General features: G+C 32.2%; 1 protein-coding gene across 1 annotated transcript; it reads right to left on the reverse strand.

The window, feature by feature from the left end:
* Positions 1–1,471: 1,471 nt before the first annotated feature.
* LOC127701633 (uncharacterized) lies at positions 1,472–21,775 on the reverse strand. The gene is made up of 3 exons (XM_052205613.1): positions 21,220–21,775; positions 3,041–3,268; positions 1,472–1,789 (listed from the first exon to the last, which is right to left on the reverse strand). The coding sequence occupies exons 1-3, from the start codon at positions 21,671–21,673 to the stop codon at positions 1,578–1,580; spliced, it is 894 nt and encodes a 297-aa protein (XP_052061573.1). The 5' UTR covers positions 21,674–21,775; the 3' UTR covers positions 1,472–1,577.
* Between the last annotated feature and the right edge of the window lie 620 nt (positions 21,776–22,395).

A 22,395-nucleotide genomic window follows, 5' to 3' on the forward strand; every position in this document is an offset into this window, starting at 1 on the left:
GGTAATATAAAGATCTTTAAAGGTAGAAGTGTTATATTGGTATTTTGTTAACTAATTAATTGTGATCTGAGATTTATCAATGCATCGTTGGACACGATAACATGGTTATTTAAACTCACTTACAATACCTTCTAATTAAGAAAAGGCTTTAATTTTGAAAAGAAATTAACACAATAGTTTAAGTTATAGATACAATGGATAAGCGTAGATTCATGAAAAACAAACCATTCGCCCTCCGGGCTCATGGTTTCTTTTTCAAGAATCCACGCTTATCCATTGTATCTATATAACTGAAACAACTATCCACCTGAGTTCAAAGTAGGAAGATCGAAGCAATTACAGGTCACCATACAGCCTTCAACAATGAGAAAACACATACCATATAGTCGGCTATAAAATGCCTCGATATTAAAAATTTGAAACAATTCAAACAAGAAAACTAACGGTTTAAGTAATAAAAATACAATGTGCGAAAAAAAAATATGATGAACATGAGCCAATAAAAACCACCGAATCACAGGCCCATGGCATGGGATAGGCACATCAAGAATATAACAGAGCTTTCTGAGTACTGAATAATTAAATCTGCAGCAAGGTTGCAATTAAAAATATCAAAATTATACATGATAAATATATGAAAAAAAGAGGTGATTTTCGATGATTGCTGATGAGATAACTATATATATTTAGCCAGGCCAGAGCCATAAGCATATGTGTGAAAAAAGCAAACAAACAACACAACTGTGATTAAATTCAAATTTGAAATAATATACATCTAACGTTGTAAACTTTCAACAAGTGCACTTTGATTTACCATGGCGTTGGCATTTTCTCTCGACTTACGGGTTTTGAATGACCCCTTGATATCTCCTTTTGTTTTTCTATACAATGAAAGGGTTATTGCATGGATATTGGTATATATTATTCCTCATAAAATATATATTGCACTCGCAAAAATCTACTCGGGACAAAACTCAGCAATTTTCATGCAATAACCCTACATTATACACAAGTCTGATATTTCTAGATTGTTTATATTTTTGATTGACGTTTTTTTCAATCTTGTTTTGAATATGGATCATTGTTAAAAGCATTTCGATCCAATCAAACTAGACGACTTTATAGTATAGTAGTAATGTTTTGTAGGCTGTTTCGTCGTTAGGTTTTTGTCCATGGAAGTGTCTGTTTTTCTGCGACTAATGATTTTTTAATAGTCTTCTTGGTATCTTCTGCCTCTATTTGTATGTGTATTTGACTTGTCAATACTAGATGTGATAAAAACTTTCAATACGACGATCTACAAGAAATTAATTTTTCGGCGTTTCAGAGACACTGACTAGGATTGCCAGTTTTCCTGCCTAATATCGGTGGTTTTCTCGTGGTACTTCGGCTTCCTCCACCAATAAAAACTGGCCACCACTATATATAGCCAAGACTGCTGAAAATGGCATTAATAACCAACAATCAATCAATCAATCAATATATTTTAATAAATTGTCAAATATATTTTTTTTTGCAAAACCTTTTATATATATGAGGTATCATTCTACAATTATATTTTATTTTATAAGACGTTGTCATTCATATACTTCGACCGCCGCTAGCTGCAGATAATTATCTGCTGTGTTCTCCTCCATGATCTGTAGTTTGACATAGCGAGCCTCAATTGGCTGCCTGCAGACGAGGATGACCAGTTCCCCATTCTTAGCCCTTCCTTTGTAATGATCACACAAGCTCATAACTGACAATGACTTCCCAGCAGTAACATCTAAGTTGTGTAGTCTATGTCCTATAAATAAATAAATAAATAAATAAATAAATAAATAAATAAATAAATAAATAAATAAATATGTGTTACAACAGTCGATGGCTTAGAATACATGCATGTTTTGAAATTCTATATGTCATCGATAAACATTTGTTGTTTCTGATTTTTCTTCTTGAACGGTAGCATTCAACCAATAGCAAATGCTACCTCAGCTGGCTTCCTGTAGTAGCGAGCTCATTTTGACCCGCTTTCCGAATAGTGTGCAGTATTTTATATCTTGTTCAAGTTATTGGTCATCGTTTTTGTAATTGGACTGTGCAGGTTTTTGTTTTTATTGTGTGTGTTTACCTTCATAAGACCCACATAACGCTCGTTTAACGTCAGAAAGATTTCCTTTTTGTGTCGCTATTGAATACTCTTGTTTGCTTCTTTTTCTCGTCCGTTTTCGAGAGACTAGCAGAGTGTACGATGTCTCAGCAAAAGAAATTGGTGTGATGGGGATATTTCAGTCCATTGCAACCACATGATACATTTTTGTTAACTAATAACACGATTCGAAAGGAATATCTCAAATTCATAACAATAGCTCATTCAGATAGCACAATATATCCATCATCCACAAAATATAACACCTAGATGAAAAATGAGTCATCTGTAGACATTCCTCTTTCATTCCAAAGAAAAAAAAAACACTAAAATTATTTCCAGATATGAAATTTCATCAAAGCTTAACGAAATATTACGCATATGTGGGCATTTACACTCGTGACCACGGAACGATTTTATACATGTATTTATAAACTTTTGTTAGTTGCCATCGACGCTCAGCAATAAAATATGTCTTTACATACAACATTAGAATTATATTCATAGGGTTTTACTTGAACGAGGATCCAGAATAACCGGCCTGGAATTGATAGTACTTGTTTGATATATATTTTCTGGTATCTCTACTGCAAAACCTAATTGTTAAATGACCCTTTTAAGGCCAAAAATGTCAATTCCAAAATTTTATGACGTCAAAGTGAGATCACCACTAACATGTTTTTTTTTCTGAAGTGTCCAGATTATATTATCCTATTACTTTATCGATAAAACTAAGATTTAAGCATTTTATTATTTTTGGAATTTCAATGGAAAGCAGATGGCTCTTATCATACTTAATTCGTTCACTGTTCACAGCTTCAGAATTTTGAGCATACTATCACGTTGTACTACAATTTCAAAGTGAAAGAATCCATAGCTACGTTTTAAGTTCTATTATTATATTACCAGATGTCAATCTATTGTAGATGTCAACACGACGGACTTTGTAAGTGTTTCCCAAGTCGACCCACCAATATGGTTTGCTCGTTCCATAGTTAACTCCATCACTGAAACCGGTATGTCCTGTGTGAGAAAAGGTGACTAGGTTCCCATCAATAGCATAGTTACATGCGTCTAAATGAGTAGAACTTTGTCCACATTTCTTGTTGACTGCAAGGTCGAATCTTCCAAATTCTGTTGAAGATAAAAACATTAGGACAGGTCAAATTTTGTTTAGCAAACTTTTTGATGAAATGAAACATAACTATAAGTGTCTTATACACATTATATGACAGTGGTGGATCCAGGGGTGTAGAGGGCGTACGCCCCCCTTTGATTGCAAAAAATAAAATAAAAATCTCATGTTTATCACGATATAGGAAATTTTTTAGTATAAAATAGTCCAAAATGTTTTCACCTAGCTCCGCTCGGCGGTATATGTTCAATTATCGGGAATAACGCTCTCTTTCAAAAACTTTAGATCCGCCCCTGTATAAAGACACTTTCTATGGTGCCTAGGGGGAGGGTTCATATCAACAGGTGATGTTATATGCAAAGAAGGAGTCGATAGAGACACTTTCTATGGTGCCTATAGGAAGAGGACATATCAGAAGGTGATGTTATAAGTCAAGAAAGGGTCGATAGAGACACTTTCTATGGTGCCTGTAGGGAGGGGTCATATCAGCAGGTGATGTTATATGTAAACAAAGGGTCGATTAATACACTTTCTATAGTGCCTATATGGATCATATCAGCAGGTGATGTTATATGCAAAGAAGGAGTCGATAGAGACACTTTCTATTGTGCCTATAGGAAGGGGCAATATCAGCAGGTGATGTTATTAGTTAAGAAAGGGTCGATAAAGATACTTTCTATGGTGCCTATAGGGAGGGGTCATATCAGCAGGTGATGTTATTAGTAAAGAAGGGGTCGTTAGAAACAATTTCTTTGGTGCATTAGGGGAGGGGTCATATCACCAGGTGATGTTATAAGTAAAGAAAGGGTCGATAGAGACACTTTTTATTGTGCCTATAGAGAGGTGTCATATCAGCAGGTGATGTTACTAGTAAAGAAAGGGTCGATAGAGACACTTTCTATGGTGCCTATAGGGAGGGGTCAGCAGGTGATCTTATAAGTAAAGACGGGGTCGAAAGACATACTTTCTATGGTTCCTATAGGGAAGGGTCATATCATCAGGTGATGTTATAAGTAAAGAAAGGGTCGATAGATACACTTTCTGTGGTGCATATAGGGAGTCAGAGGTCATATGAGCAGGTGATGTTATATGAAAAGAAAGGGTCGATAGAGACACTTTTTATGGTGCGTATAGGAAGGAGGTCATATGAGCAGGTGATGTTATAAGTAAAAACAGGATCGATAGAGACCCTTTCTTATAGGGAGGGGTCAGATCAGCAGGTGGTGTTATGGGTAGAAATAGGCTCTATATCAACAGTGTATACGAGAAGTATAGAATCCTTTCTGATGGTAACGTATCATTCAAATGGATTCTACTTCTATTTGTATTGTTGTAAACTGTGGTAAAAGACCCCTTTACTGCGTCGTCCACCTATATGGGATTGTGTATGAAAGAGTTGAATCAATCTTTCTAGGTTCATTTTTCTCCAAAAATGACCGAAATAATGGAGGGAAATTATACAATATAGCAACTTTTAGTCCATGACTTTTTGTCCGTGACTTTTTGTACGTGTCTTTTTGTCTGTGTCTTTTTGTCCGTGACTTTTTGTCTGTGTCTTTTTGTCCGTGACTTTTTGTCTGTGTCTTTTTGTCTGGGTCTTTTCGTCCGTCCGTTTAGTTTTTGTCTGGGTCTTTTTATCCGTGACTTTTTGTCTGTGTCTTTTTGTCTGTGTCTCTTGTCCGTGACTTTTTGTCCTGTGACTTTTTGTCTGTGTCTTTTTGTCCGTGACTTTTTGTCCTGTGACTTTTTGTCCGTGACTTTTTGTCTGTGTCTTTTTGTCCGTGACTTTTTGTCCTGTGACTTTTTGTCTGTGTCTTTTTGTCTGTGTCTTTTTGTACGTGACTTTTTGTCCCGTTACTTTTTGTCCGTGACTTTTTGTCTGTGTCTTTTTGTCCTGTGACTTTCTGTCCTATATTCATTTTCTAGTGACAGTTTAAATTTCCCGCGATTCATCCCGATTAAAGGACCTTCCGGTTGTATTCATTCTTAATTTGTCATCATCCTGAGCATGCATGAAATATTTGACACTGGACGTAAAACAAACCCTGATCAATCAATCTACCCATTTGTATTACTCCTATTATCACTGTAAATTAAATATACCCCTTCTGCTAGTGCTGTCAGGGATATATGTCAAATATTAGTACAATGAGCAATTGATATTAATTAATTTTAAATGGTATACAAGAAAAAAAATAAAGCAAATAAATACTGGGTGTTATAATGGTTCCTCTATCAAACTATATGTAATGAAAGAAGTAGTAACTGTATTATTATATTGATACAAATTATAAATACACTTACACCATGATCCCATTATAGGTAAACGGATATCGCACATATATCATGATCACCATAAACGCGGTCAAATTGCAGAATGTCCCCCCTCCCCCTTTCCTAAATTAATGAAATCTATCGTTTTGCATTAATTATAAAATCCTTTTGTAAATTATATAAGTTGGATGATTAACTTCATTTAGTGTTCTTCAAACAGTAATCTTTTACTAAAATACCTTAATGTACTGTAATAGGTATGTTGTTTTTCTTTAATTGTTTAACATTTCTTACCGATATAACATGTTACTTTTATTATTCTTCCCTTAGTTTATTTATTTTGTATTTACATTGTGTCATAGGTCAAATTTATTTGTTCAGTGTATGTTCAATGGTGTTAATATGTCCTTTGATTGAGTTAAGCTATTTCAGTTGATATTTTATAGTGTGTCTTTCTATGTTGTGATGTTACACTATTGTTTCAGAAAAAGGGTGAAGGTTTGGTACCATTCAAACGTTTAAACCCGCTGCATTTGTTTGCACCTGTCCTAAGTCAGGAATCTGATGTTCAGTAGTTGTCGTTTGTTGATGTGGTTCATAAGTGTTTCTCGTTTCTCGTTTTTTATATAGATTAGACCGTTGGTTTTCCCGTTTGAATGGTATTACACTAGTAATTTTTTGGGGCCCTTTATAGCTTACTGTTCGGTGTGAGCCAAGGCTCCGTGTTGAAGACCGTACTGTGACCTATAATGGTTTACTTTTATAAATTCTGACTTGGATGGAGAGTTGTCTCATTGGCACTCATACCACATCTTCTTATATCTATGGATTATTTCCCTTTTCAGTGCTAAATTATTTCAGGCTGTTAATTTATTTGCTTGATTATATTTCATTTCTATTTGCTTGATTATATTTAGTATTCATATAAGTAAGACCTTTATTTATTTGACGTTTGCGATAATTTTGTAATGTTATTTATTTTTGCTTACCATTTTGAAGGAACTTATTTCAATGAAATAATTATAATATCTGAATATGAATTAATCACTTAAGTACACTTTAAAACATTATATAAATTACCTGTATGAATATTTGTGTGGTGTAAGATGTATGAGAAATGATTTTGAGAAACACTTTTTAAAGTATAATACTATTGTGCAAGAGACTGAAGGTGACATTGCATTTAACTTTTGATTATTGTGTTGATGATATATGTCATTATACTTTTTAACCATTGTTTTGTGAATATTTTTCTGTAATATGTAATATATCTATTGTACATAAATGTTGAATAATTGAATAAAGATAAAAAAAAAAAAAACAACAGTGCACTGAGTTGCACAATATGAATAGATTTTGTCAAGACCAGTCTGTTTGAAGTCAAGCTCTATATGCAAGCCTCTTTGCGTCATGAGGGGCCTGATGGGTTATTTTCGTTCTTCGTGATCGGTGCATTTTTGCTATCGTGATCCGTTTTTCTACAGATTTATTTTTTTTATATATTTTCGTGATCCGTGATCATGGAAATTTATTTTCTGTGAATCGTGATTGACAAAAAAATCAACTCGTGAATCGTGATGAGACCCTCCCATCAGGCCCCTCCGTCATGATAGCTAAGCTAACCTGGTTTTGTATACGATGTTAGGAAGGGTTTCTGTCTAAAAGTAATTAAGTTGTTTTGATGTGTTAAATATATGAATTGAATATGCCTTTCCTTTCTTTTCATTAAATTGTTTTTTGTTTTACTGCTTTGAGTATTATTTGAAGTGCATTGGAATATACCCAATACACTGTACCCTCACAGTACAAAGGGAAGCAACTTTAGTTGTTCTACATAGGGGCAATATTGGCAGATCAATGGTGCAATATCAGCAGGTGCCGTATCAGCAGGTCGGTGATCTAGATCCATATTAAATTGGTAGTGAGTAAGGATCTATCGCGCCATAAACAATCCATGAATGAGACATGTCAAAAATCTTCTTAGACTTCAATTGAGAATATAACCTTTTTATTTTCAGTAATTTCGGTGAGCATTATTTATAGTTGATTTGTATTGCATTTGGGTTCCGTCGACCTTCCTGACAGTAAGTATCGGTAAACGGACAGAAAGTCACAGGACAAAAAGTCACAGGACATAAAGTCACAAATTTGATAGGACAAAAAGTTTTTCCTTGTTAAAAGAAAAATAATCTCAAAACTGAATTGTGACTTTTTGTCCTGTGACTTTTTGTCCGTGACTTTTTGTCTGTGACTTTTTGTCCTGTGACTTTCTGTCCTACATTCTAAGTATCAATCCCATTTCTTAAAAATATGAACAAGGGACAAAAATGGGAACCTTGACGATTTGGGTCACTGACATTTTCAATCTCTGATTTATCTGGCCAACATAATTTCTAAATTATCTGTATTTGCAATATCTTTGTATTTAATGTGTAACCTTCCACATATCTTTTGCATGTCATGGTTTTTCATCTCCCTTTTATGTTCAAGTTTGTACAAGATAACTGGCTTATGATGAGGAATTGTGTATGCACGGCGGACAATGTTCTAGAATAATATAGAATCACGAGACATTATTATTTGTAAACAAACGACCACCCAACAGAACACGTGTCGAAACTTTCCATGTATATCATTCCATATTTTGATTTTTTTTTTACAGATTTTGCAAACATTATTGGATTTTCAGCTATTTGTCTAACCAAATTTTTGTCTAAAATCTAATAAAATCTGGAAATCCAGCATCTTCCATAGGGTTTGAGAATAATAAAAAAATTGTCTGGAATTCCGGCATCTTCAATACACCAATGACTAGTTGTTTTTTTATCAATGAGTTACACCGGTTGACCAGAGGTCAATCAGCGTAAACGACGTCATACAACAATAGGTTCTTACTGTGACGTAAAAAAATAAGCATTGTGACGTAGGAAATTTTCGGGAAAATTCACGAATTGCTTTTTCCCTTTATAATATGTATAATCTACATGTATTTTTAAACTGCACATTGAGTGCTCCCAAGTAAGGAGTAATATGTATATTGTATTTAACACTCAGAAACATGTCCATTCCCCAAAACGTGTCCATATGTCAGACGTCAATGAACACCAAAACGTGTCCTTTTTATGAACGCCCAAACATGGCCAATCTCTCAAACGTTCCATATGAAGCCAAAACATCTCCCTTTTACGAACGCTGTTTAAATATAAATCCAATCGATATTATTCCAGGAACCTTCATTTTGTTGTAAAAATGGAACAGTAACTCTCTAAAAGCCCAGAAACCACTCCTGCAAGAAGCCGTCCATGCAATACCCTGATACATTATTAAAATATTCAGGCACCATTGCAGTATAATAATACAAAAGAATTTACTTTGTAAACAACGAGTTTAACTGTACAAAACTAACTAATTACAATCTTTATGTTTGCTCTAAATGTGCATGAAATATTTGCCACTGGACATTAAGCAATCAACAGTCAAGAGCTAATGTATGTGTTGCAAATTGAATTTGCAATTATGCTAAATATAAACAACCGACTTTAAACAAACTAATGCTAATAAATTACCACTTAATCAATAGTTGAAGCATTGAGAAAACTTGCACTAGTCTAGTGAACACTTGCAAGATAAAATGTATAAGATTTTTTAAGTCTGAAATACCTTCATCTAAAATTATAACAATAATAATCATTTTGATAAAAAAATAATAAAAGCTCGCAAATGAAGATAATTTTTTATTGTAATATTCTTTTTCTTATCTGGTTTCCCGATGTCTTCCCCCTCCTCCATCATTGAATGCTGTAAACGTTATTGCATTAGGACTGAGGACATATTAGAGCTAAAAGTTTGTATAAAGTGGACAAGTTTTTAGCAAATAACAATTGTAGGACACGTTTGGGAGAGTAAAAATTCGGACACATTTTGGCGAAGTAAAAAATTGGACCATTTGGTGATGTGAAATTAGACATGTTTGGTTTCATTGGTAGTGCAATGTTCATTATTAATGCACAACTATTTTGTATGTATTATATTTATTGATTAGTCTTAGTGATGTAAGGAATTACTTTTAACAAATTGCGTTTTAGACATTTGATGACACAACAGCTTGATGATTTATTCATTGCCTATTTATTACTTTTGATCTACACTACATAAAATGATTCTATAAATTATGTCTGAAAGATAAATGAATACGGATTAAAAAGATCATTTTTGTTTTGTTTTATATGTTGAAAAAGTACATTTTCAATGCCCTTTTCTGTAAAATATTAAATTATAAATTGAATTAAAATACTCTCTCCAAGTTTAATCTTCAGTGTCATATAATCATGATAATTGTTTTCAAAATTAATAAGCAATTCTTAGAGGAGTAAAATAGTAGAACTATACACTACAAACCAGTAAAAGTCTGAAATGGCCTATATTTGTACTCGACTGTACTGATTTTTACTCGACCAGTCTGAATTGGTCTGAAATTTACTCGACATTACTCGACCCCAGTCTTAACCATACTCGACCGTACTGATTTGTACTTGACCCTTATCTTTGCCATTGAAAATAGTCTGAACTATTACTCGACCAGTCTGAAACAGTCTTAACCCATTCTCGACCAATTTTTTCAGTCTAAACCATACTCGACCAAAGGTCTGAACAATACTCGACCAGTCTGAACCATACTTGACCAAAAAACCTATACTTTTTTTTTATTTTAGCTGTTAAAATTAATTTCTTTTTTTCTGACATGACAGCAGCCACAATAAAATAAAAATATATATAAAAAAATATTTTTACATCCTTACATGATTCTCAGATTTATCAAATAGAGATAGTTAAATTAAATTATCTTATATAATAATTTAATTATATTAATTTTAAAGTTTTAGAGTTTTGTTAAAAAAAGATTTTCTTTGAACTAAAAACCACACCTTTACTGAGGGTAATAAAACCTTATTAAGGTGCTTCTTGTTTCGCATGTGTGTTTTTTTTTTAAAACTTAATTTTCCTAAATTCCTAAAGAAAATCTATATAGGTTTCATGGTTACATACAATAGTTATATAATTTTCTTTTTAATGAGGTAACAACAGCCAAAAAATCACTGAAATTGTTTAACCTTATATTAGAAATATATCTATTCTTATTATAATTTGGGATATATTATATATAATATATATCAAAAAGGGATAAAAAAATTAAAGAAATAGATAAAAAATTTCTTCAGATTAGTGGTAAAGTATAAAGTAATAACCTCCTGCTTGGGGCAAACTCATTAAAAAGATCACACCTGGTCAGAGAGTATTAATTTCTAATCAGTAACATTCATTAAAAATTGCAACATCCTGTAAAACTTAAATCGCAAGGCCTTTTGAATTCACTAGATAAGTAATACACGAGTTTAAGAAAAAAAGGACTTTCTTTTTACCTGTAAAACACACATGTACTGAGGTAAATAAACCTTATTAAAGTGCTTCGTGTATGCCATGTCTTTAATTTCGACAAAAGTTATTTAAATTTAATTGAAATAATTTTTTTCTGCAACTTTGGAACACATTTCCTTTTTTAAATGGTTATCAAGGATTGCTATGGAAGTTCTATTATCATGATTATATTAAATTCTTGGTTTTACAAAACAAAGTGTGATTTTTAAAATTTATTAAGTTGCTTTATATACTATTTTAAATATATTTTAATAAAAAAAATGTTCACTGCATTATTAACTAAACTCAACTGACACCATAAATCTATACAAGGCTTAAGTAAATGGTGAAAATTGTCCAGTAACCATAAAATATATCTGAAACATTCAAAAAAATTTGAATAACATTGAAAATATTAGTCATAATTTAGTTTTGAGATTATTTGATCAGCTTGTTTTATTTTTATTTTAAAGGTGATATATATATGTAAGTGTTGATAAATATGGTGTTGAATTTATATTATGTTTATTGTGAAATTTTGGTTTCAATGCCATATTGAATACATTTTAAATTTCAAATTGATGTACAAATTTCTAGCCAGGGGAAATAGCTGTTAAAAACAGTTCCTAAATTGATGAAATACAATAGATAAATACAAAAATTGGGGCTAGGTTGGTTAAGACTTAGTCGAGTATGGTTCAGACTAGGTCGAGTATGGTTCAGACTAGGTCGAGTATGGTTCAGACTAGGTCGAGCATGGTTCAGACTAGGTCGAGCATGGTTCAGACGAAAATAAAATGGTTAAGTACTGGTCGAGTAAAGGTCGAGTACAAGTTCAGACTGTTAAGTATGGTTCAGACTACAGTCGAGTATTATCAAGTAAATTTCAGACCAATTCAGACTGGTCGAGTAAAAATCAGTACAGTCGAGTACAAATATAGGCCATTTCAGACTTTTACTGGTTTGTAGTGATAGTCATGTTTCAAACTGCCACCAAAATAACCCTTTTAGATCATTTTTTGAGACTATATAGATCTTAGTTTCAAGTCTATCTGTTGGTTCCATGTCCTACAAGGATAATTGATAAACTTTATCTCTATTTGGTAATTTCTTCCGTTTCTAAAGATAAAATGTAAAAGGTGAAACATGTAATAGGGAAGATTATTTTGTTAAGATATAAAATTGCAATTTAAAAGAAATTGTTGTGCAAATTAAGGGACCCGTTATCATTGATTCACATTTAGCTCATTTTATCTACTGAAAAGTGTTTATCCTTCTATAGACCTGCAGTTAATGCAATTGTCAGCAATAGTGCTATATTAACGTTCTTTTTTGTCCACGCCATACCTAAATATAATTTGAAATTATTCAAACTACTCTTCCAATCTTTCCATGAGTGATTTCCATCTTTTTGATTTGATAATGTTTCATGTTTAAGCCTTTTTTTAAGTTATTGATGTACACATTCTTCACAATCAAGAAACATCAAATCAAACAATTTCATTGGCCAAGAGCACCCTGCTATATTCAAATACTAGTTAGTTGGTAACTTTTTATGCTCATACTTTCTGTTATTTCAATATTTCCAATGATTGATTTGAAATTTATGCCAAAACAAAAGAATAAGTGTTATTAGTGTAGTTACCAGTTTTACTAATGTTTTTTTCAGATGTTTTTGTCTGAATATATTTTAAGTTATCTACTATAATTCAACTATCTTATTTAATTTAGTCATTATGTTTTCAAAAAGAAAAGTAAATTATGTTTATAACTTGAATAAGAAAAGTGCTCTTTTCATTTAAATGGGACAACTAGAAAGGGGCTTCAATTTGTTTAAATGTTATAACAGAACAAAAGACATCAATCGCCCATCAGAATACAAAATATATGTACCTGCTGTTCCGTGGTAATAATTGACTGTTATTTGGTAGACTTGTATACAACATATATTTCTTAACCTTGATTTGTGTCCATACTAAATTTTAGTTCATAATTAAACAACAGCGGCTATTTTCACAAAAAATCTTAAGAGTAAAAATACTCGTAAGTCATACACATTTCAATACAACTTACGATCAATTTTAATCGAACTGATCGTAAGATCTTTTGTGAAAAGAGTCGCAACTGCTTAAGAAGACACACAATCTGACATAGTTTTACACATTTTTACACGTTAAAGTGTGTCCAATTATTAGATTAGCACCTTGTCCTTTCCAAATCCTGGCTGAAATATATGATTTTCATATAAACTTTCATTTTGTTGCATTTTAAAGGAGCTTCTATGCTGATTGGTAAAACTACAGGCAAAGCGGTCAACCATAAGCTCCGCATATCAAGCTGTAGACTTCATGAATGGGCAAAAGTCAGAGGTGTCAATCAAAGACAACATAAGTGTAGGAAGAAATGGAGTGGTTCGGCAACGGTATTAACCATATGAAAGCAACACCAGTGGTAAAAACTTTGCAGTTTGAATTGTGAAAGCAAAAAACAGTTCAATATTTACTGTGAAAATAAGAGGTTATTTTAAATGAGCATATTCAATGTTTAGTTGATAAAAGTGAATGTAAGGACCATTTATGTCAGAACATTGCCGCTGTTGACGCTTCAAGAAGCATTCCGAGGAAAGGAAATCCCTTAGATATTAAAAAAAAACGATTATTGTTTATATTCAGAAACTTTATAGTGTTTATTTAACCATCTAAGTTTTATGATGAGTGTATATGTTTACTAGTTATTGAATCATAACATTGTGAAAAGAAATAATTTCCTTTGAACAAAGCTTCCTTTCAGATAAAATAAAAGCTAAACAATATTATATAAAACTTTACACCCATTAAATAAAAATTCATTATACACTAATTCGTTTGTGTTTGCCAAAAATTCAAATGTCGAACGATAACTCAATTGACTCATTTTTATAGTTTTTGGATACAACTGTAAGGTATTTTCATGGTGTTAATGCAAAGTTAAGGCTTTTGATAAGCAAAAATGGGGTTGTGGAATCATCTGACTGTTTCCCAGATACAAATTCGTTTTTAACTTATTTAAGGGTATGGAACCGGATGTGGTAGTCGAAATGTTAAAGAATTAGATTAAAAAGGAGTAGATATATTAGACGTAGTAGGAGATGATGATTCTACAGGTTTTGACAGAGCAAAGCGATTGAAGCCAAATTCAAAAAGGGAGAAAATCTGTAATAAAAATCATATAAAACATCACTGATGATTACACAGATAAATGAACTGAAGTCAAAACACAAAACTCTAACTGTGATGGTTTGTGAAGCCAAAGTGAAAAACTTTACATATGTTGTCAACAAGAATGTAGGTAATACCAGTGGTAAAGAGGAACTTTTGCATGACTCTATCACCGGAGAAACTGGGTGACTTGTAGGGTGTGTAACAAGAGCCTGACTGAATGGCCCCTTGTTACTGAAACTGTGTGATGCACCTGATCACACAATGAACGAATGCTCTGAATAGCAATGACACTTCTGAGACTGAAACTCTGGTGAAAACTAACTCTTGAGACTCTGAACTAGCGATGAATAAATCAATAATTCAGCATGGAATACTTTTATTACAGATTGATTGTGTTCAGTGTAAAGTCCCTAGTCCAAATCTTCTTTATCAAAATTACAAACAAGTATTTATACACAATTGAACTGACAAGAATAAACATAACAAATAAGTTAAAACAATTAATTTGAGTGATATTGTTCACTGTCAAGAATTAAACTATTTTTAGAACTTTTTGGAACTTAAAGTTAATTTACTCATCTGATTATGATATTTAAAAACATATAATTATGAAAAAGGTAAATTGTCAATAATTAGTTAACAGAGTAAAACATGTCACTCAATGTCCAAACTGAGAATTAAATTGCACACCAAAGCATGTTGATTAAAGTCCTGGATAAGAAATGTAAATAGAAACGAAAATATCAAATAAAATGAATCACCGGTATGAAACACAAAGAATTAAAGTCTAAATATCAAAATTGAGAATTTTATATTAAGGTCCTAAACAATAAAATGAAGCTGCTTTTTTCCTGGTCACACCTCTTTGAACCACATATTGAGTGAACGTGACAGTTGTTCTGATACTCGGTGTTGATACCTTAAAGACAAGGAGTCCTATGTCCATTCAAATTGATTAAAATTATATTTCTGAGGTATTATTTGATAAACATTATATACTTGATTGAAACTATCACATAATAAAACTTTGCAAACATTAGCGTTTTTACAATTACACACAATCAATCAGTAATTAATGCTATCTTACCTCATATATATACTTTTTCATTAAAAAAACATACTCTATAAAACTATAAAATAAGAAGATATGGTATGATTGCAAATGAGACATCTATCAACTAGAGACCAAAAGACATATATCTAAGCAACTACAGGTCTGTTACTTTTACGGCCTTCAACAATGAGCAAAGCCCATACGGTATGGTATAAGCTATCAAAGATCCCTGTGTAAACAGTCTGATAGGTCTACATGGTCAAGATTTATCTCAATTTTGTCCATTTTGAAACTTTTCTAAATCTATTGAATGGTTGTTTGTCGCTGCACAAAATGGAATATTCATACTACAAAAGGACGTCAACTTTTACTACAAAAACATACATAATATAAGCTTTTTATTAGCGAATTAAGATAATAAAGACATACATGATTTTTTTAAATGAATTAATTTTTCAGTTAAATACGTTTATAGGCATTTCACCTAGAAATGAGACACTCAGTAGGGGTAATTTACTAAACATGAAGAGAGAGGGCAACACAAAAGACTCAAAAGAACATGGAAAAAACAACGTAAAGTTCTGAAAAGAAACGCCTACAAAAAACAACAGTGGCTGAAGTCAAAGAATGGAAAACATGCCACAGTTCAATTGGTAATATTTCTCATATTGATAGAATAGATGCTGTGTTGTCTGATAGATCATGCATTGTATATTCATGACTTTCAAAACCAGGTTCACCATTTAAATGTCCTGTACCAAGTCAGAAATACGGCAGTTGTTATCAAATAGTCCGTTTTTATGTATGTTGGCGTTTGTTTTTGTAGCAGTTCAGTGTTTCTGTTGTTCCTTTGTTTTCCTCTTATAGTTGATGTGTTTCCCTCTGTTTTGGTTTGTGACCCGGATTTGTTTTCGCTTAATCGATTTATGACTATTGAACAGCAGTATACTACTGTTGCCTCTTTTTATGTCCCAAATTGAAAAAAAAAAACGTTTAAAATCTGAAAAGTGGCTGTGCAGTTAATCATCAATTTTGAAAATGCATGAGATTTCAGCCAGGCATTAAAGTTAACATGAAGATGTAATCATGAACTTTCCCAAGTATGCAACTTAGTCTGCCATTACTTAAAATCACATAAGTTCCCGTAAACTTTTGTAACGCAGTTTAATAAAGTTGACATCATAATTAAAAAGTGATTGTTGCACGACATTGGTTCATGTCTGTCTTATTTATTTTTTGTAAATTGTTTTGTTATCAAATAGTCCGTTTTTATGTATGTTGGCGTTTGTTTTTGTAGCAGTTCAGTGTTTCTGTTGTTCCTTTGTTTTCCTCTTATAGTTGATGTGTTTCCCTCTGTTTTGGTTTGTGACCCGGATTTGTTTTCGCTTAATCGATTTATGACTATTGAACAGCGGTATACTACTGTTGCATCTTTTTATGTCCCAAATTGAAAAAAAAAAACGTTTAAAATCTGAAAAGTGGCTGTGCAGTTAATCATCAATTTTGAAAATGCATGAGATTTCAGCCAGGCATTAAAGTTAACATGAAGATGTAATCATGAACTTTCCCAAGTATTGAAATTTTTTGTACAGTTTATTCATGGTGAATTTTTAGTAGATTTTGATATTTATATAAATTATTGTCTATTAAAGACTGCTTATATATTGTTTTAAATAGGTTAGAAGATGTTGCAACAAATATTGTTTTAAATAGGTTTAGAAGATGTTGAAACAAAAGATATAGAAGAAGTACCTGCAATTCCTGATATGTTTTGATTTTGAGACAACCGGTGTCAGTAAGTTATACATAATTAAAATTTGAATATTGGGTTACCACCCATGATCACGAATTATAAAGCCTGGGAAACACAGACTACAGTTACATAGTTCAACCATAGATAAAAAAAAATAATTTTAAGTGGATAACGTAAAAATTCATAGACTCTGCATTTTTTCATGATATCATAGATTAATTTCTACAGAAACACATTATCAATGTCACAAACAAGGCTATGTAAATATACATATGTTGTTGCTATGGTTTAGACACTATATATTATATAGTGATAATATATAGTGTCTAAAAACAATCAACATTCAATCTATCTTGGCGTGCATCAGTTTGAAAATAAACCGATGCAGTTACTAAATTGAATAATATAAATGCATAAGAATGCAACTTTAACACACTAATGAGTGTTATAAAATAGTTTTTGTATTTTATATATTCACGAAATATTTCGCTTAACAAGTTAGCTTCACCAGACACGTGCAGCAATCCAGGTAAAATCGGATGCTGTTAATAAATATTTGCAGCTTATCATTCATTTCTTTTAAATATATTCTCGCAGCTTATTGTACATTGTGTTCAAAAGATCAAAACAGATAATGTGTTAAATCGTATAAAGTTCAAGATTTCGATTCCTTTGGTCTTTGATAAAACGGTTTTCATTTCTGTCATTCAGTCAAGTAGGTCCAAGAGTACTAAGCTGATGCATCCAAAATCTCTCTTTCTGTTCTCTACCTTGTGTGTCCCAATTTTGGTTAACCTCTATTATTTAAAACGGGACATTTTCATACATCTGTAGGAATCAAATCTATGGTGGGTTCCAGATCTATGGCAGATTTCAAATCTATGTCAAATATGACGTCACAAATGCCATACAAATCATAAATCTATGGCAGTGTTTATTTCTCCAAATCTATGGCAGATTTTAAAACTACGCAATTGTCCGGAGAAAAGAGTAAAATATAGCGTCACAATTAAATAACGTCATACTACCCGGGACTAACAGAGTTTTGCCAACAATTACACAGGGAAACACTTTCCGATTTCCCTCTTAATGGTTTACATGACGATGGGGCCTTTTATCCAGAGGAGGGACAATATGTGCTGTAACGTCCTAATCCCGCGATGAATAAAGGCACTGCTGTTTTTAAAAGCGAATATTTCAGGAAAGGAATTATAGTTGATATTATAGCATCTACGGCTGGCAAAGTATATAAAGTGAGGGGTGAAATCACAGGATACCACTTTGACCTAAATCCTTATCAGTTAAAAAAGATTTATTAACTCCAAAATAAATATTATGTAAAAAGGCAAAGCGTTTAATTCTTTTTATTCAAACTGCATTTTGATTTGTTAATGGACGTTCATTTTGACTACTGGTAAATTATTAAGCCAGGGATTTCTTTACCACAAATTACTTAAAACCTTTACTAAATTCTTCCACAGATATAAAGATTTGGTTTTGAAGTTTGGTTGTACCTGTAGAAAACTTATTTCAAACGGGATTGTACATCCTCATTTTAACGGCAATATTGTTTACCGTGCCCGGAAATTTAGAAACGATCCTGGAAAACTTATCGATCCTTTAAATAAACTTATTCTAAAAGGTTAGCAATTCAACACTGTAATTAGATCATTCAATATTGTTTTTATTGGTACTAATATTGATTTTGTTATCAGTAAATTAAAAGCAAACTAAATATTATTGTTACATACATATACACATTCATGGATCTACAATCTGTCGATACCTGTATCTTGGCATTGCACAAGGTCATGTTTTTCTCTGACTGTTTATGACGTCTTTACACTAAATCCATTGGATGTTGGATGTGTACGGATTGATAATTTAGTCTTAGATGCATGATTTTTTTTTATTAGTTGTAAGTGGCTTTGAACTAGCTGTAAGTAACTGCGAGTACTCTCAGATCTGTACTTAGTGTCTTTTTGTTGTTTGGATGTACAAGTACCCGGCCACGTCCACTTGTATTTGTATTATTTGTATTTTTATCCATCTGATGAGTATAGCCTCTTTCAACTGATTTTTATAGTTCTTTCTAATGTTGTACTGTTACACCACTGTTCCAGGTTAGGGGGAGGGTTGGGATCCCGCTAATATGTATAACCCCGCCACATTCTGTATGTATGTGCCTGTCCCAAGTCAGGAGCCTGTAATTCAGTGGTTGTCGTTTGTTTATGTGTTACATATTTGTTTTTCGTTCATTTTTTGTACATAAATTAGGCCGTTAGTTTTCTCGTTTGAATTGTTTTACATTGTCATTTCGGGGCCTTTTATAGCTGACTGTGCGGTATGAGCTTTGCTTATTGTTGAAGGCCGTACGGTGAAATATAGTTGTTAATTTCTTTGTCATTTGGTCTCTTGTGGAGCGTTGTCTCATTGGCAATCATACCACATCTTCTTTTTTATAGTTAGCTAAATGACAAGTAGATCTACCACGCACAGAGTAGGAAATGCTTATTCTCCCGGGCACATCATTCACTCCTAAATCCAGAAAAGCGCTTCGGACGCATGAAATTTGTAAAGTGTTGTGTTAATTTTTTATGAGATATTCCATTCAATTGAAATGTTATTGTATTATTTTTTTTGGGGAGGACTCTTTTAGTAGAATTTTGGGGTTTATATTGAATTATTTTGTTTTTTTACTGCTTTTCATTAGTTTTTTGCTCCCATGTTTTTTCGTCACTGTATATATATCAATCATGAAATAGTATGGACGGTAAAAACAAAGGTAGCATGAAATACAATTGGAAAGATTATGAATCCCTCTCCTCGTTTCTAAAGACAGGTTTAAAAGGGACCCAATGACTTTTTATAAAGCCTAATACTGCAAGGTTATGGTAATATGTTTTCAGAACAGAAAGTTATCATTAAATTAAAAAGGGTTAAATTTGATCATCATAGTAATATGTTTTTGTGACTTATTAAGAATAAATAATCTTGTTTTCGCTAAATAACAGTTACAAACTAGAAAAAGTCAATTTTTAAGCCCAAAATTGACTTCTTTCTTATTCACATTTTCTTAAAAAAACCTGGACCATTTGTTGAAAAACCCGGACGTTTTAGATGTTACTCTCGAAAAACACGGACAATATAAAACACTAAATTGTGAGTGAACTACACGGAAATTGTGCGTCGATTTTGTGTTCAAAACATGTATAGCATTCAGAATAAGATGAACAATCACGAATACAACTATTGTATTCACGAAATAGCAGTAAATCGATCTGATCGCATGTAATATCACTCGAAAAAACCTGATCTACACTCGAAAAAAGTGGACCGATTTACTCGAAAAAACACGATCTCAGCCGGACACTATACATACTATGATAATTGTCTTTTACTAGTAAAACATACCTTGGTTTAATAAACCTTTAAATTGTCTGCATAATTACTCATTTTTTATTCATTCTGAAATTCCTGATATTTTCAATAGACAGATTTTCCGTCAGAGATTAACAACTGCTCTTAAGATACCTTCGGACAAGTTTCTATTAATTGTATCTATTAAAGTCATATGAAACTTCAAATTAAAAAAAAGTTGAATATGTTTTATATACTTGAATGTCTTTTACTATCAAACATATGTACATGAACTTTCTTGTGAAAGGAAATCCTTTATATTATCAAAATCTTCATAAAAGTGTTGCTATTGCCTTCCCGTACACTAATGCGCCGATATTTTCCCGTATGCAATGACTTGAACTACGAGACCAATGCTTAGAACTTTGGCCAGTGCAAGGGGGAAACTGTGATAATAGAATGTAAGCGAAAGTGCACTGGAAGGTAAATAGTAATAACTGATTCTTCAATAACAAATTTAACACAACAAATCATTTAACAACTGTTAAGGAAAAGTTTATTTAACAAATTGGCACGCATGGAAAATATAAAACAAATATCTTGGCTTACTTATTTGTCACATGCTCCACGTGCTCTTTGTTGATTGTTAAATCAATGTCACGATCCGGTAAACTTCTACAACAAACTTGAAAGTTAATTAGCTTGCTATCAACAATTATTGCATGAAATATTATTTGTCGATAATACGTTATAGGTTGGTAATAAATATAAAATATGTGCATACAGGACTTAGTTTATATTCATGCATGCATTGATTCAATAATTTCGATAACATAAATATTACTGGAACCTCGTTTCATTTGACCTTAAAAAAAGTTAGCGAAAAAACTGTACCTGAAATTGTTTGAGTATAGCCTTTTTTCCATTCTTCTAAATTATCTGTCAAATTTGTAATATTTTCCGTCAAATCCCCGAATAGACTTTCAAACCGAGATTTAAATCCGCCAATCAAATGAGATAAATCCTCCTCATACACAGTCTTTGATTCCTGTAACCTTTCCTTATAGGTCAACATTGTAGCTTTAAGTTCATCTTGGCTATGTTTAACAATCTCCTTGACTTTACCATTTAATGTTGTAGAAATAGCTGTATCTATATAGTGCTTAAGTTGCTTGTTCAAAGAAGAAACATCGAGATCCGCCACCAGTGGTGCTTTCAGGTTATTTGTAAGTAAAGGCATCTCAACCATAGCGCTATCAGAATCATTTAATGGTATTGTCCAAACAATATTATTTGTCGTTAAATGCAAAAAGTAAGTAAACAATAACGAGAAAGTCTTTGTCCTCATTTTCTTTTGGAATAGGAAAATACTTCTAAAGTAACCTTGCGATCAACTGTTATTGTTTCTCTGTTCTTTATTACTAGTTTCGGCTGAGGATTTTAGGTGACGCACAATGTGTTGGCTAATATCCAATAGAATTCCAATCAAATGATATGATTCATAACCGTTGCACCCCCTTGTTGATAACGAAATATATCCAGGATGAATCTCTTTGAAGATTTGTTTCTCAGATAACGCGTACGGTTATTATTCCTTTTTATTATTTGATAAAGCAAAAAAAAAGTTCAAAGCAATGTAATATAAAGCGTAATCAAATAAGTATGTAAATGTTTATTCATAAAGCATTTGTGCAATTTACTTTAAACATAATTGTAAATATTTATAGCTATATCAAATCTTACATTTGAATTGAGCAGAGAAAGTTTTTGTTGATCCGTTAATGTTCCGTTGGTTTATGTGCTCTCCAACATTTTGTATGTTTGGCTTTCCTAACTCTTGCGCGTACCTGATGAAGGTAACTTTAGAAACATATATTGTATACATATAAAGCCCATACCATTCGTGTTTTTTATTAAAGCTTTTCAAAGTGTCAATCATATATGAGTATTGTAATAGAACACTGATGTTTTATTTCGAGTATCGGAGAGAAGAAAAGCAATATCATTTCTGCACCACTAATACTGTTTATCAATAATAATGATAATAATAATAAATAATAATAATAATAA

The sequence above is a fragment of the Mytilus californianus genome, unplaced genomic scaffold (genome assembly GCF_021869535.1).
Source record: "Mytilus californianus isolate M0D057914Y unplaced genomic scaffold, xbMytCali1.0.p SCAF_5, whole genome shotgun sequence".
Lineage (NCBI taxonomy): Eukaryota > Metazoa > Mollusca > Bivalvia > Mytilida > Mytilidae > Mytilus > Mytilus californianus.

Coding starts and splice junctions, on each gene's coding strand:
- LOC127701633 (XM_052205613.1), bottom strand. CDS start 21,673: ATGAGGACAAAGACTTTCTCGTTATTGTTTACTTACTTTTTGCATTTA. Junction 3,269..21,219: donor CTATACTCAAACAATTTCAG/GTACAGTTTTTT, acceptor TATCTTCAACAG/AATTTGGAAGATTCGACCTT. Junction 1,790..3,040: donor CTACAATAGATTGACATCTG/GTAATATAATAA, acceptor ATTTATTTATAG/GACATAGACTACACAACTTA.